Genomic DNA, 16,563 nt, shown 5'->3' with positions numbered 1-16,563 from the left:
TTCAACCAAAACGACGAACTTTCTGGAAGAATGTTTAATTTTGTGCCCTGAAATATTAATTTTCTATAAAAAAGACGAATTATAAAAAAAATAGTTTTTCATCCAATTAAAAAAGGTCAACTAAAATGAATGGATCTTCAAGCAAAAAAAAAAGAATTTTTTATTAAAGCAGTTAATTTTCAATCAAACAGTTGCGCTTGTAACCAAAAAAGAAAAAATTTCCACCGAGATTATTTTTCTACCAATAAAGTCGACTTTTCTATTAAAAAATATATATTTGTAACTAAAAATGGAAAAGTTCCAATTTCAGTTAAAAAAAATTAATAAAATTTCAATGCAACAGTTAAATTTTTAACGAATTGTTTATCTTTTACAGAAGTAGTTGAATTTTATATAAAAATATCAATTATTAATAAAAAGAGTTTTCAACAAAGTAATTAAACTTTCAATCATTGACTCTTGAATTTTTAGCCAAAGTGATTAATCTTAAACTGGAATATAGTTAAATTTTAAGGAAAGAGATGAATTTCAAACTAAAACAATGAATTTTCAACAAAAAAGGTTTCTTTAACAAAGTGGTTTAACCTTCAACCAATTCAATTCTCAACGGATAATGCAATAATCGATATTTCCACCAAAATATTTTTTATTTAAAATAAAAAACAGTTTACTTTAACTAAAAAAGAATTTAAAAAAAAGTTGAATTGTCAACCAACGGAGATTAATTTTATTCCAAAAAGCAGCACTATTAACAAAAAAAGATAAAATTTCTACCACAAAAGACCTATTTTTAAACCGAAAAAACATATTTAAAAAACATTGGAAATTTCGACGAAAAAAGGTTGGAGTTGAATTTTCAACACTAAAATATGAATTTTCAACAAAAAGTTAATTTTCTACTAAAATAGTTGAATTTTCAACCCTATTTTTTATTTTCCCTGTTCATTAATATTTATTACTCATAGACTCATCACCATACACTTTCCGAATGATAACGATGATTTCTAAACATAAATGGTCAAGTTTTTGGCAAAATTTAATGCACACTTCTTTTTCGCTGCATTCCGTCATCCTGAAATGCGATGCGTACGTGATTAGACGTTTACGAAACAAGATCGGCTACTTTTCCGAATTTTATGGTTTTACATTTAAACGGAATTTTATAAATTATAAGAGTAAACTCATTTTATCTAGCAATTATCTCAAAGTATTTGACATTTTCCCAAAATATCTAAAAAAACTTAGTTGTTTACCTTTGTAAATTTTTAAAGGAAATTGCATTTTTGGATGTATACTATTGAAAGCGTTAAGAATATACGATAATTCTGCTTGCATCTATGCACATAGTACTCAATCATCTACATATGTGGGATAAAAAAGACATTTAAAATCAACTTTTTCTAAAACATCATTCACTAGATCTTCCATTATTTTGTAGACTTGGTTTTCTGAACCTGCCATGATTATTTCAGTGAAAACAGATGAGAGAACGGAACCTACTCGTGTGCCAAATTTTTGATTAAAAAAATTTACTTTCAAATTGAAAATAAATTGTGTAAAAACCAAAATCAATTGCTTCATTAAATTGTTTATATGAAATTTTATTATGAGAAACTAGAATGTGATCTTGTAGAATCGTGATTCCTTCAATTGATAATATTGGTGAGTAATTCTTCTAACTTCCTGGTTGGAGAACATTTTTCGAGGATAGTCAATTTTGGAAATATCTATTGTAATATTTCTCTTGGCAGTTTTTATCACTAAGTGATCCGAATTATTTCTTAAGAACTCTTGTTGATTTATCTCTCACATTTAGTTACTTATTTATTAACGATTGCAAAAAACTACTAGTTACAAAATCACTAGACAATTTCGAAGAATTTTTCTTCGCCCAATCTAAGAATAATAATGACTGCCCAGTGGTATATTAATCTTTCAGACATTCATAAACCAGGGGATTGAATTATATAGGCAAACTCTCTAACATGTTTTTTGTTATTTCGAGCAATTTAATTATTTACTTTTTTTGGATTAATGATTCCAGAAAGAAAGAAACTTACTGAACGCTACCTTCCAGATCAAAGAATTGCTCTTTGGTGGTACCACACTCTGGCATTCCCCAATATACGTAGAGTGAAAAAAATATGAAAATATTTACGGAATTTGGAGGAATGTGATTCGGGATGATGGGCTTCCATTCTTCAGCCTCTACGCCTAGAATCGGTTTTAAGCGATACTCTGCAGTGAAGTCTATAATCGGATAACCTCCGGTTTCTCCAACTTCCCAGAGGATATTTGCTAGGATGGTGGAAGGTTTTACCCAAACGTTGTGTAGAGCCAGCGGAGGTGCTGTAACAATAATTTCGTTTTTTTAGCAACAAATTGTTTTTCAATCAATATCTAGCGCAAGCTTGAGATTTCATGCAAACCAGTTGTTTCGTGTAATCACGTTTAACAGTTCTTCCAGAATTTGAAAACTGTTCACCAGTTCGTAACTTACTTTTACGGTCGCTACATCCTTACGCAAAAATATTATAGCAAATTCAGCATAGGCCTATGATGATTTTCTTAGAATTTATAATGAATTTCTTAAGATTTTTGTGCAATTCTATCAAAGCATTATAAGAAACTCAAAATAGAAATAACTAATTTTAAAATATTGAAAAAATGTGATGCTAAAAATAGGGAAACTACAAGATTTATTTATTTGACATGATATTTCAAATTATTTCAAGGTATTTCTACAGACTAAAAATGTCAAGGGATATGAAGGATCTTATACAATTTTAAAGGATTTGAAAGATTTTAAGTTATTTTATAAGATTCTAAATACTTTCAAAATATTTTTAAAAATCTCAAGGAATCTTAAAGAAGCTTGTAGCGTTTCCAATGATTTACAATAATTACACGAGATTAAACGATTTTATAGGACCTAACATTATTTCAAAGGATTTATGGGACTTTTAAGATTTTAAGCTTTTTTGACAAATTTAAAAGAAATTCAAGACGTTTTAAAGATTTCTAGTTATCTGTAGACAACTTTGCAAAATAAATTAAATTCTAAGGGGTTTTAAGAAATTCAAGAAATTTCACAAGATTGAGGGATATTATAGGAAATCCAAGAATTTCAAAAATATAATAGGATTTTAAGATATTTAAAAGATTTTAAGCTATTTTAAGAAATTACACAGAATTTCTAGGCATTTTTAAAACTTAAAGGGATTTCAAAAAATTTGGTAGGATTTTCAAATATTTTAAGCTCGATGAGGGTATCTACAGAACTTTGGATAATTAATTTTTTTAAATTTCAAGGCCTTGCTAGCGGTTCTAAATATTTCAAGGGATTTTAAAGTATTTCACGCGATTCAAAGGATTTTATTGAATCTCCAAGGATTTAATGTAGATGGTAGGGATATAAAATAATTTCCACTTATTTTAATGAATTATTACGATCTCAAAATATTTCAATGGCTTTTAACAAATTTCTTGAAAACGTAAGGGAATACAATTAATATTATTTTAAGGGATTTCTACTGACTTAAACAATTTCAAAAGACTTGAAATAATTTCAGTTATGTGAAAGATTTCAAAGAATAGTACAAGATTTCGAAAATTTTAAGAAATGTAGAAGAATTTTGTAGGATTTCGAAGTATTTCATGGGATTTTAAAGAATTTCACAAGATTTAAGGGATTTTGTTGGGCCTGCGTTTATTTGAATGAATTTGAAAAATTTGAAAAGATTTTAAGCTACATTAATAAATTTGTAAAGAATTTCAAGAATTTTCTCCAATTTCAAGTGATCTCGAAGACTTTTTTCAGATTTCCAAAGATTCCAAGCTCGATTTTAAGAGATTTCCAGAGAAATTTGAAAAATGAATGAAATCAAATATAATTTCACGAAAATGCAAGCAATCTCGAACATTTCAAAGAGATTTAAGGTTTTAAAGATTTAAGGTAATTTCGACATCCAAAAATTGTACAAGTTCTAGAAGATTTTATTAAATCTCCCAAAATTTCAAAAATTTCAAAAGATTTCTAGATACATGTTTTAATGATTATTTTTTAGAGAACTTTAATGAATAAGTTTAGTTTGACTTATATAGAAGGGATTTTAAATTATAGCTATTTATTTTAAGCAACTGATTTTTACGACTTTTAAAGGTTTCAATCGATTTTAAGGAATGTCAACAAATTTCTAGAGAACATTAGGGAATAAAATAAGTTTTATTTTAAGGGATTTCTAAGGATTACAATGATTTCCAGGAATATAAAAGAATTACGGAATTTTTAAAGGATTTTACATATTTTAAGATATTTGAAAGATTTAAACGAATTCTAAGAGATTTAGAAAATTGTAAGGAATGTCGAACAATTTGGTAGGATTTCCAAATGTTTCAAGTTATTTCAAAGAATTTTAAAAGATTTAAAGGATTTTGTAGGATGTGAATTTATTTGAAAGGATTGAGAAATTTTTAGTAATTTGAAGCCATGTTAATACATTTTCAAGAATTTCAAGAGATTTCTCGAATTTCAAAGATTTTAGTAGGATTTCTAAAGATAAATAAATTTTATTTTATTTCAAGTGATTTTTATGGATTTTAAGGAATTTAAGGGATATATAGGAATTAAAAAAAATGTTCGAAAATTTCATACATTTCAAAAGATTTAGAGTATTTGATAAGACCTCCAAGACTTTCAAACATTTTAGGAGAATTGACCAATTTCAAGGTGTTACTATAGAGAACTTCAGGGAATAAATTTATATCATTTTCAAAGTATTTTAAATGATTTCTATACAGACTTCTAAGATTTTTAATTCTAGGGATTTCTAAATATGGCGTATGTTCCGAAAGAAATAGGGGTTGGGTACCTTCTGGATTTAATTTTGGCATTAAATAATCTTATGACCAAGCCTAACATTTTACGTCTAGACGTTGTCATTTTTTATGATTTTTTCGATTCGTGAAGGTTAAATTGGAGTGTGTTCCGGAGGTGCTGGGGGGGGGGGGGATGTTTGTTTATCGTTGGAAACCAAGTAAAACTATTCTAAACCATATAATTTTGGGCCTGGATGTTGATAATTTATTATTATTTTTGTATTTTGAGGGATTGAATTGGGATTTGTTAACGAGGTGTTAGTGGGGTGAAACTCTTGCGGGTATCTTCGATCATTAAATGGATCCATATAGAACTTTCAAATTTTAGGTCTCACGCAAATTTGTTGTTGTAATTTCATTTTTTTTTAAACGTTGCAAAATTCAGCGAGGTGAATTATACAGGGCGTCCAAAAAGTTCCGGGATGGCTGAATATTTCCCCAGGTAAAATATTTTCCAAAAATTCATTCTTGATCATTTTTGGAGTAACTTTTAACGTGGAATTCAATGGTGACCTTGGTTTTTACCTCGACGACCTTCAGGGTTATTTCAAGGTCATATTGTTTTTTTTAATAAAACACCCCCTTATTTGACGTCGGCAATCAAAATAGCGGGAAAGTTTAGGTTAAAAAATGTACTCAGATCATAGGTCAGATATGACCTTGATGGTGACTCAAAAGTTCTTGAAACTTAAATGAGGTTTGGAAACATCTGAGAAGCGCCGATTTTGGAAATAATTCATAGCGACCTTACTTATTTATTTTAGCAAGGTGCATTTAGATGTGACCTTAGCCATGACCTTGCCCATGTCCTTCAAGAATGATCTTAATTTTTTTTTTTTAAACATTGTACCTGGGGAAATATTCAGCCGTCTCGGAAACTTTTGGACATCCTGTAGCTAATAATTAATAACAGTACATTATCTATTGCTAGGAAAATAAAACTATTTATATTATTATGCATTAGGGTGGGCCGAACAAACTCAAAATGATTAGATTCATTGATAATAGCAATAGAAAGTTTTTTTGTGGCATTACGATGATTTTTACATTAATTAATTATTACATTATTTATTATATTACATTCAATTCTTTTGTATGAAACAACTTTTTTTTGCAGTTTTTTGCTAGTAAATTTTATTGAAGTGAATAATCTTAGAGGAAAAAAAGGAAAAAAATTATCGTAGAAATATAATATTTAATAAAATAAGAAAAATGGAATTTTGTTAATGTGTCCCTAAAGTTGCTGAAAAAAATGTTTTTCGTTTTCTTACTTTTTATGCTGTTTTTAATAAACTAAGCAAACGCTTATATATTTTTAGGTTTAAAAAAACGTTATATATTTTACGGATCCTGAAACATGAGCCATTTTTACAGGATCCACGAAAATCAATTTACATAGAATCCGCAAAAAATAGAAATTGTTCTTTAATTTTTGTGAGTGGTAAAGTTCATAAAAGTGAATACCTTAGATGGGAAAAAATATTTAAAAAATTTGTTCGTCGAAATAAAACATTTGAAAAAATGTCAAATATGTTAATTTGTACATTAATTTGAGAAAAAATGTTTTTTTTTATTGCTCTTTTCAATAAACTAAAGAATACAGTCCGAAAGGCTGTATCTGTTTTTCACCGAAATAAATGTAAAGTTCTGAGCTCAAATAGTTTGGAATGCAACCTGTCATGATTTTTAATAACATAGAGAATATTTGTCTAATTATTAATTTATTCATGTACTTTATGCTACTAAATACTGTTTGTTATTAGGTGCAGATAATACTTTATTTCTCATATGTCGGCACTATTTGCGGGAATAATAGACGCCTTTTTTTGAGCTGTTGCTAAAATGCCTTGATGTTTTAATTTGACATAAGATTTTTTTCTCTGAATAGATTGAAGGCAAACAGAAGTTCACGTTTAATATGCCCAAGTTGAAAGCAAAATGTGAATTTTTTTAAAGAAGAACGAAAGTTAAATTTCGATATATTCAAAACAATGTAATAACTCGGAAAATAATTTAAACGTTTGAAGACCTTGGGCTTATTTTAAATGAAATTTTTCATAGTATTTGTCAAAATGATAAAAAAATATTTTTAGAATATATTCAGATTCAATATTTTATTAGATTTCGTGTTATAATGTAGACAGTTTTTTTCATTTTTTTAAAGCGACACGTCAAAAAGATCACTATTTAAGAACAGTGATCAGACTGAATAAGATTATAATACGTATTATTAATATTTTATTTTTCATAAGCATTTTAGCTGCTTAGTTTTGTTCAGTCCAAAAACTAGATAGTTGGGATATTTAGGAACGGCTATCAGACTGAGTAAGTTTAATTAGCCGGTAATAAGTCACAGGAATGAGATTTATATAATACTCACTGTTCTACATTAACTATTTATTTTCAGCTGAGTATCATAGGTACTTATTTTTTCCAATACAAAAAATTATAATATTTAAGGAATGTACAATTTTACTTAAAAATTTTTCGAAACTAACGTTTAATAATCTTTGAAAGAATTTATGTAATCCGCAAATAAAATTCTATTCTGAAAAATATGAAGTATATTGTATATAAAACTAAAAACTAATTTTAATTCCTAATGTTTATTGATATTTAGGGTTAAGTGCACTGAGTATAAACGTTAGTTAGCTTAAAAAAGAAAAAATAATAGTAAATAATTAAAGTTCTCGTAAATTTTCGAATTCTCGGTAACATACGGTTCTCTGATACCTTCTCCAAATCTTTGTTACTGTGAATTTTCTAACTCTACTAAAGACAAACAAATTGTTGGGTTACAAACAAAAATTTTAATCTAATTTTACACGGTCCATAAAAAGTGGAAAAAATTATTCCACGTAACTCAAAAATATGTGTTTCCTTATTTTAAAAAGAGAATAACAAAATTTGGATTAAAACAAAAAATGTCGCGACTGTAAGTATGAAGTTACCAATTTTTTTTAAATGTTATATTCCGACGACAAAATTCTTTTCTTACTTTTTTCCGCCTAAGGTTATTTAAATGCATAACATTTATCCAAAAAAATGGAAACATTTTTTAAAATAAAAATTAGCCAATATTCAATCGCGATGTCCAATGGCGAGAAATTATCATGAAAAAAAATGTTAGGAATGCCATAAAGAAACTTTTTCAGTTCTACTACCAATGAATCTAATCATTTTCAGTTTTTTAGACCTACTCTAATATACATATACATACAGGCCTGATCTGCTCTAATTATAGCACAGCAAAAACAGAAGATAAACTTTGAATCGATTTGCGATGAAAGATTAGCTACAACCAAAATTAACTTTACAGGATAAACTTTAACCAAATATCGGTTAAACTTTCTCTTGTTTTTCCATGACAACACATGTGTTTTGAAAAACGCAAAGTTGTCTAAATAAAAGTTTATCCCTCTAGAAAATTTCCTGCAACAAATTTTATCATTACTTTATTCTGTGAGTGGCCTTAGTGATTTTTTTTATCACTTTAAACATTTTTACTACTGTTGCACTTTTTATTATTTTGTATTTCTAAGGGCCTGGTAGCTCCGAGCAGAAACCCTTACAGTTTTGGGTGAGAAGGTAGAGGAGAGGAAGGAGGCAGGGGAGAGTAAGAGATGAAAAGTGAGAAAAGGAGCGTGATGGGGGAAAGAAGGGGAAGTGTGACGAGAAGAGGGCGTAAGGGAGGGGAAGTAGGTGACGGCGATTTTCCATGGTTTTCCTAAGATTGGAACATATAGAAGGGGAAAAAGAGGGGAGGAAGGATATTTTAACGACTTAATTAATGTCTCAATATCGACGGCATTAGCTGTGTAGTGAATCGTGAATCTCCAGTCAGGCGAGTCGTGGACGTTAAGCCATTTTGCGCGCGGCTAGCACTCGGATGAGTGACCGTTTGTGATGAATCAAAGTACGCTTAAGTGATTTATTATTCACTGCGTTTAACTAATGTCGAGTGGAAGGATTTACGCCGAGGATGACTGTGTACACTCGATGATATCGAATGGCTACATTCAAACTCGACAGTCGGAAACCGGCTGTACTCGGGAAGATGGTTTTTTGCAGTTTTCCTCTTCCCTAGACAAACGTACAGAAAAATCTGCGCCCTTTTAATAAAATCGGATGCAGCCGCGGATCATCACTGGATGGAATTAAATTCATACAGTGATTCACATTAAACAGCCTATTTTTAATAATAATAACATTTCAATAGGCTAAGAAAGCCTTTTTTGTAAGCGCTATGCGTCTACTTTGAGTAATTTTTACTGTTTTATATTATTGTTGACTCACTTCTTATTCGTACAATAATCCTACTTTTGACCGCGTTGGCGTCATTGTCTAGCGTGCAGGAGTAGTTCCCTGCATCGTGTCTGGTGACATTGACAAGCTCTAGAGTTCCATTAGGCTTGACTTTCGATCTTTGAATCTGGCCGTCCTCTCGACCATCTCTGATCCACATTACCGCCACAAAGTCTGCCGCCTGAGTCGATGTTTCATCGCTCGCGCAAGGCAAACTTAAATTTTGCCCTACATCAACTAGCACTTCGCGTTCTGGCACCTCCGCGAGTGCTCTCTGCCATCCTGAAATTTCAAAAGTTGAGTGAGCTTCGGATTTATTTTAAAAGGGATTTAGAGATATAAAGGAAAAAGCATTATTCCATCATCAAATAAGTGGAGCAGAAACAGTAAATTCTTTTTGCAAAGGAGCGAATATCATTCATCCTTTTAAGGGAATTTTAAGGGAAATTTTATTTGTATACCATTAAACTGAATCCCTTTCAGATTAAGCGTGACTCACTTGGTTCTAGCTATTTTTTATATTGCCGGTGATCAAGGAATTTAGCATACGAGGCGGGATAATAAGGTGGGGGGGGGGGGCACACTGTTAAATTAATTTAGAATTTTCACGTTGCTTATTCAAATAAAACGTTCGTTCCACAACACTGCTCCGACCCAGGTCGCTGATCAATCTCTCTAGCAATCACCCCAGGGAAAGAGCTTCACAAAGTCACCATGTAAAGCTCTCCACTCGGGCCCATTAATATCTAAGGTCTATCGTTTCTGGCTTCATTCACTCCACTCACACTCTTTATCATGTATTTCTTATAAAATATTTGTCACCACACTATGTAAAGCTGTTTTTTGAAATTTAGAATCAGGTACCTCCTTTTGTCAGTGTCCGTAAGTTTTGATACCCCCCACCCTATCAACATTTTTTTATATAACGTAAGACGATTTGAGTGGAAGGGAGGTTTAGAGTAAACCAGTAATTGAATTTTAACCAAAAAAAGATGAGTTCTCAATAAAAGATGTAGTAGTTTATATTTTAACCAAGAAAGTATTTTTATTTTTAATAACAAACAGCTGAGTTCAACGAAAAATGAAGGATTTTCAATAATAGTTGAAATTTTAACCAAGAAAGATTTTTCAGTGAATGAAAAAAGTGCATCCAAAATGTTAAATTTCTAAGCTAAAAAGACGAGATTTATACAAAACAGTTGAATTTTCAAGCAAGAAGATTAATTTTCTAAAAAATATATATATTTTCAACCTAATAGATCAATTATTAGACTTGAAAAGATCAACTTTGACCTGAAAATGCAAAATTTTTCTACAAAATAGTTCATTTTTCTATAAAAAATGTAATAGCTGATATTTGAACCAAAAAAAAAGATTTTAATTTAAAATAAATAAAAATTTGGAATAAGATAATTACATTTTTAATCAAAAGGATTTATATTCTGCTAAAAAGAAGAATGTTTAACATAATACAAGAAGCCTGAACTAAAGGAGGTTAATTTTCAACCAAACAGTTACATTATTAAATAAAAATATGAATCTTCTACTAAAATGACGAATTTTCAACAAAATAATAATCAATTTTAGATTAAATGACTGGATTTTGAACTTAAAAGCGTCCAATTTTCCACCAGTAATAAAATAGCGAAATTTGCAGTTAAAGAAAATTGATTTCAACCTAATAAACGAAATTTCAAAAAAGGTACATTTTTAACAAAAGACATGGATCTTAAATTAATAAAATGAATTTTTAACAAATCACTTGCACTTTTTTCATAAATTTTCAAAGCGGTATTTATATTTCCAACCAAAAGGAATAATTTAATACAAAAAAAGAAAACTTTTGAACAAAATGTCTTGAATAAGAAATAGTTTTGATCACCCCCCTCCCCCCAGACTTTACGTAAATTATGCACGGCCCCCAAGCTAAAATTAAACATTAGCCAATCTACATATTTAATATTTAGATAACTCTAAAAAAAGCTATTAAAATGTGGGCGACTTTTAAAATAGATTCCAATTTTGGGTTTCGAAATACGAGTGAATTAAACGTCTAATTAATGTAATAATTTTTATGAAATTTAATGGATAGGCTCGATTCAAAAACTAAGTTATAAATGTGCAAAACAAGTTTTTTAAGTGCTTGGAAAAATTGAATTTATTTATTTTATTTTACAAGTAAAAAATCTAAATACAAACTTTACACTCTTTCCCGTTTTTTAAAGAATTCCTCTTTCTTTCCCTGTTTTGCTAATATAATATTTTTACTTCAGAATTCATCTATACTGGTTAAAAATGTTACTATCAGTTTGAAAAATGAACTGATTTGTTTGACATGGTTTTTTCTTTACTTGAGAATTAATTTTCTTCACAGAAAATTTAATTAATCCACTTCCGTCTAAAATTAAAAGGCTCTAATATAAAATGCAACTGAAAAATGACACAGCAAAACCATGAAAATTTAACTATTTCGTTGAAAATGTAATTATTTTTGGTTGAAGTGGAATCTTTTTTTTAATAAAAATTCGAATAATTTGCTGAAGATTCATCTTTGTATGTTAAAAATGCAACTATTTGTTTAAAATTTGAAATATTTTGTTAAAAATTTGTATCTTTAATTGTGAAAAAATGAAAAGACAAGAATAATTAATTTTCTTGCTTAAAAATTCAACTACACACTTGATTTGAAAGCTCAGCTGTTTTGCGCAGAATTCATCTTTTTGCGTTGAAAATTCTATAATTTTTGTAGGAAAATCAATTGTATGGTTAAAAATTAAGTTATTGGTTGAAAAATCTAAATTTTCTGGTTAAAAATGCAACTGTTGTCTAGCAAATTCGTCTTCTTGGTTTAAAAATTCCAAAATTTGGTTGAATTTTCAAGCCTTTTTCAAGATATTTTAAAAGTGTATTTTAGAATTTCAAGGGATATCAGAATATTTTAGAAAAATTAGGAAGATTGAAAATTATTGTAATGACAGAAAACTTTAATAGATTTTTCAAGGTCAATAATAACAATGAAATAGGGGTTTTCAAAATTATTTAAGAAGTTTCCAAATCATGCAATATTTTTTTTATCAGAGAATTAGCATGTTCTAAATAATTCCACTATGAAATGATGAAATCTATACTGTTATCGATAAATTGCAATTCGGAAATTTCGAATTCTTAAGCAATAAATTTAATGTTATTCTTTACAATTTAAAGATCTTTAAATTCGAAACCTTCAAATGTACAACAGAATTCTCACGTTTTCTCAGTTAGAGACGCTAAATTTCCTCTCTTCTGAATTTTATGATCTTAAAATTTTGTAGTTGCTATAAAATCGAGTTACAATTGGAAGCACTTCCGAATCTTTTAAATATCAACGTTTAAAAATTTGACCGTTCTAAAATCAAAGTTTGGGAATTATTCATTTATCTGGTTCATTTACATTTATTTGGAATTTTAGAAGCCCCTTCAAATTCAAAAATCGGAATATAATTCAAAGCAAGAACGTTTTAATATTTTTCGTCTTTATCTCGAATAAAGTTAGTTTAGAAAATTGCAAACAATAAATAAAGAACAGTAAGTTTTTATTACTTTTTTGTGCTTGTTTAATACTTTTATATTTCCTTTAAAAAAAAAACAAAAACAAATAAACATTGGCGAAATTATTCATTTAAATTCCTTAAATACATATTTTTAAGCATAATAAAAACATTTTTGCTTATTAAAGATTCACATGAAAAAATAAATTTATAATAGTAATTTATAATTGCTGGTCTGACACAGAGGATATTATTTTCGTGATGCGTGACTCAAACCAGAGGGGTAGTATTTGGATTTCATTCTCAAGGGGATGGCGCCCATTTTGTATTAGTCATGCGATATCTGCTTCTGCCATGACTTGCAAGTATGTAACTTCAAATTTTATCTGAACTATTTCTCAGGCGCCATAGATATCAGAATAGTACGTTTAAATTAAAAAATGATTTCATTTATAATATTGCTTCAAAATAATATTGAAGGAAATATCTTTCTTTTATAATAATTATCTGAACATAATTTCAAAAATCGTATGTTTATTTATTATTTAATTTATATTAAAATGTATGCAGTGTGTCCGCAAAATGTCATTTTCTTATATCGCTGATTTTTCCATGATTTATCCCTGACCAATTTTTCATTTTCTCTGAACATTAATACTCAAAAACCAGTAATCTTATCATATTTTCAATAAAAAATGTTTACAAACGATTTTTTAACAAAACAGTTAAATTTTCGACCAAGAAATAAGACTTTTTAACAAGTTAATAATGTTAAATAAAATAATTACATTTTCAGAAAAATAGTTGAATTTTGAACCACAATGTTGCTATTTCAACCTACAAAAATAAATTGTCTGCAAAATGATAGAATTTTCACAAAAAAAAAAAGAAACTTTAACTAAAAACAGTTGCATTTTCAACCAAATAATTAAAGTTTTTAAAAGACAGTTAATCAACACATAGTTGAATCGAAGTGACAAATAAGAAGACTTTTTAACAAAATAATTATATTTTCAAACTAAAAAATTAAATTTTCAACAACACAGTTGAATTTTTAACCGAAGTCCAAATAGTTGAGTTTAAAACAATAAAATTAAATTTTAACTGAACAGTTGCATTTAAAACTCAATAGTTGAACTTTTAACTGAATAGTTGAATTTTCAATCTACAAAGAAAAATTTTAAAATAAGATTAAGCTTCGAACAAGACAGTTGCATTTTTAATAAAGTTGTTACATTTGCAAGCCAAAAAGATAAATGTTCAACAAAATACATCAATTTTTAAACAAGTTTAAATTTTCAGTAGATGAATTTTCCAACCAAAAAGACGAATTTTCAACAAATGAAGATTTAGTCAAAAAAATTAAATTTTTAAACAAACAGTTGCATTTTTAACCAAATAACTGTTAAATGATTTTTAACCAAGAAGCAATTTAATACAAAGAAGATAAGTTTTGTAAGAAAATAGTAGAATTTTCAACTAAAAAAAATCATCTTTCAACAAAATATTGAAAACATACACTTTGAGCGATTTTGAGAAAAAAATTAATTAAAACACGAATTTTCAACAAATTAGTTAAATTTTCAATAAAAAAGTTACAGTTTCAGCCAAAAAAGAGAATATTTCAAACCCAGAAGATTAGTTTTGTACCAAAGATGACGAATTTTTAAGTAAAAAAGATAAATTTTCAACAAAAAAGTTGCAGTTTCAACCAACAAAGAAAACAATTTCAAACTCAGAAGATTAGTCTTGTTCCAAAGAAGAAGAATAATTTTCAACTAAAAACGATAAATTTTTAAACAGAAATGAAAAAGTTTCATTTTAAGTGATTTTGGTTTTAAAAAATTAATTTTAAACAACCAAAAAAAAACGATTTTTTCAAAATACTTAAATTTTGATCCAAAACGTTGCATTTTTAATCAAATAAAAGGAAATTTCCTACAGAGAAGATTAGTGTTGTCCCGAAGAAGAATTTTGATCTAAAGAAAAATAAATTTTCAACCAAAAATTGAATAATTACAGTTCAAGCGATTTTCAGTTTGAACATTTAACTCTAAAGAAAAAAAATCAAATTTTTAACAAATTAATCAAATTTCTAACCAGACATAAACTTTGGACAAAAAATACATTTTTTACAAAGTAGTTAAACTTTACCACAAGTCGTTAAATTTTTAATATCAAAATATAATGTTTCAACCAAAATGATGAATCTCCCCAGACCATTATTATTCAAAGAAGAGAATCTTAATATTATAACATTTTTAATATAGAATCTTTTATAAGCGGAATAAAACATTTTTTAATTAAAATTTAAAAGTTTTAAATTTGTTATCATGGACATTTATATAAAATGTATCATAAAGAAATTCCTGGACTTTCTCTAACCAATATAATTCCCTGAATTTTCCCTAATCTCTAGATTTTCTCCGACCTGCGGCTACCTTGTGTGTAAGTTTCATTATTATAAGTTTCTTTAAACATTTAATAACTTGTTGTCTTAAGAAGAAAGAAAAATGATATTGTTAATCAAAACTAAAGATGTTAAGAACAATAATTACTCCATTATACAAGAAATTTTGTGAAAAAAAATGCATGGAAAGGTGGCTTTCGGTCGATTTTACTGACACTCGTTTATTTGGTGTAATTCATGAAACTGGAAGAAATTTCTCAAAAGGACCTGGGCCAATTATGACTAATTTTTTTGTGCGGCGTCCTCTTAAAAGCAATCAATATTCATTAAGATTAAAGAATTTGTTTTTCATCAAATGGATCTGATTATATCACACGAAATTGAACTCATGATTTTATCTCACACGGCGGGAGGTTGATCTCTATAGAGACTCACGTGGTCATTTAAGCTCGAATTATGACCAATTGATCATCCTTAATCACAAAGATACTTTTAAAAACATAATATTATATAATCTCTAATTTTATTAAATTTTTAATTTGTTTGTCATTGAATTAATTAGAAAAATAATGAACTACCAGGAAGTGTAGCAAATAATGCTTATTACTAATTTCCTCCTTGTTATAATAGTATAGTTTTTCTCACAAGTCCTAATTCATAAAAAATTTAAATTTATATTCAGGCAATAGTATTTTTTGCAATTACCCATAATAAATAGAAAATAATTTTTACGTTTATACTGAAAAAACAATAAAAAATGTACTAAATTATTTTCCTGGTATTTTTCATTGTATACTTTGAAACCCTAAACACCGTAAAAGAGAATGATTCAAGATGTAATACCTTAAATTCAGACATGGACTTAAATTCAGATACAGTTTTCTCGAGTTATCAACTTCATTTAAGGCCATGTGATGAGTGGGTCAAGTGAGCAGATTCCTACCCTATCCCCACTTTTTTATTTCCCAACTTATATGCACACGAACCGCCACATCGAGTTGAAAATTTGGGATACTAAACAAGAAGCACTACCCGTACAGAAATTCCAATTTGGATCTGATCGGGGCCAGATCGGGCAGAGTTTGGCCCAAATCAGGCTATCTAGATGGGGCCAGGCTCGAAATGAAACGCGATGCCCGATCGGGGCCCAAGCGCTGCGCCCAGAGATTACCATACCTCGCCCAGATCAGGCCCATATTAATTTATTTTTCTTATTCTTAATTAAAATGGATTCTTAAATAAAATAATATTAAAATCGAATGTATCACCTCCTTAACTGAAATTTGAGAATATAAATATCAGGTTATCTAACAGATCGCGATATGAAAAAATTGGAGTATTTCAGACACTTTTTTTCGAGCAAACGGAAAAAGTCAAACGACGCAACATAACAGCCAGCATTTGTGTATGATAAACCATTTAAGTATTTTGCAATATATTTTT

The 16,563-nt window shown here is 28.4% G+C and overlaps 1 protein-coding gene across 3 annotated transcripts in view; it reads right to left on the bottom strand.

Moving 5' to 3' along the window:
* The window catches only part of LOC117178026 (protein turtle homolog A), a 37,982-nt gene that overhangs the window by 14,180 nt on the left and 7,239 nt on the right, over positions 1-16,563 (bottom strand). For all 3 annotated transcript variants that reach the window (XM_033369223.1, XM_033369224.1, XM_033369225.1), the window contains exons 2-3: positions 9,175-9,465; positions 2,159-2,349 (exon numbers count right to left, since the gene is read on the bottom strand). In XM_033369223.1, coding sequence (XP_033225114.1) covers positions 2,159-2,349; positions 9,175-9,465 — 482 coding nt within the window. The remainder of the gene's footprint in view (positions 1-2,158; positions 2,350-9,174; positions 9,466-16,563) is intronic.

Source organism: Belonocnema kinseyi, chromosome 8, assembly GCF_010883055.1.
Source record: "Belonocnema kinseyi isolate 2016_QV_RU_SX_M_011 chromosome 8, B_treatae_v1, whole genome shotgun sequence".
NCBI lineage: Eukaryota > Metazoa > Arthropoda > Insecta > Hymenoptera > Cynipidae > Belonocnema > Belonocnema kinseyi.
This window is presented reverse-complemented; position numbering and strand designations above follow the sequence as displayed.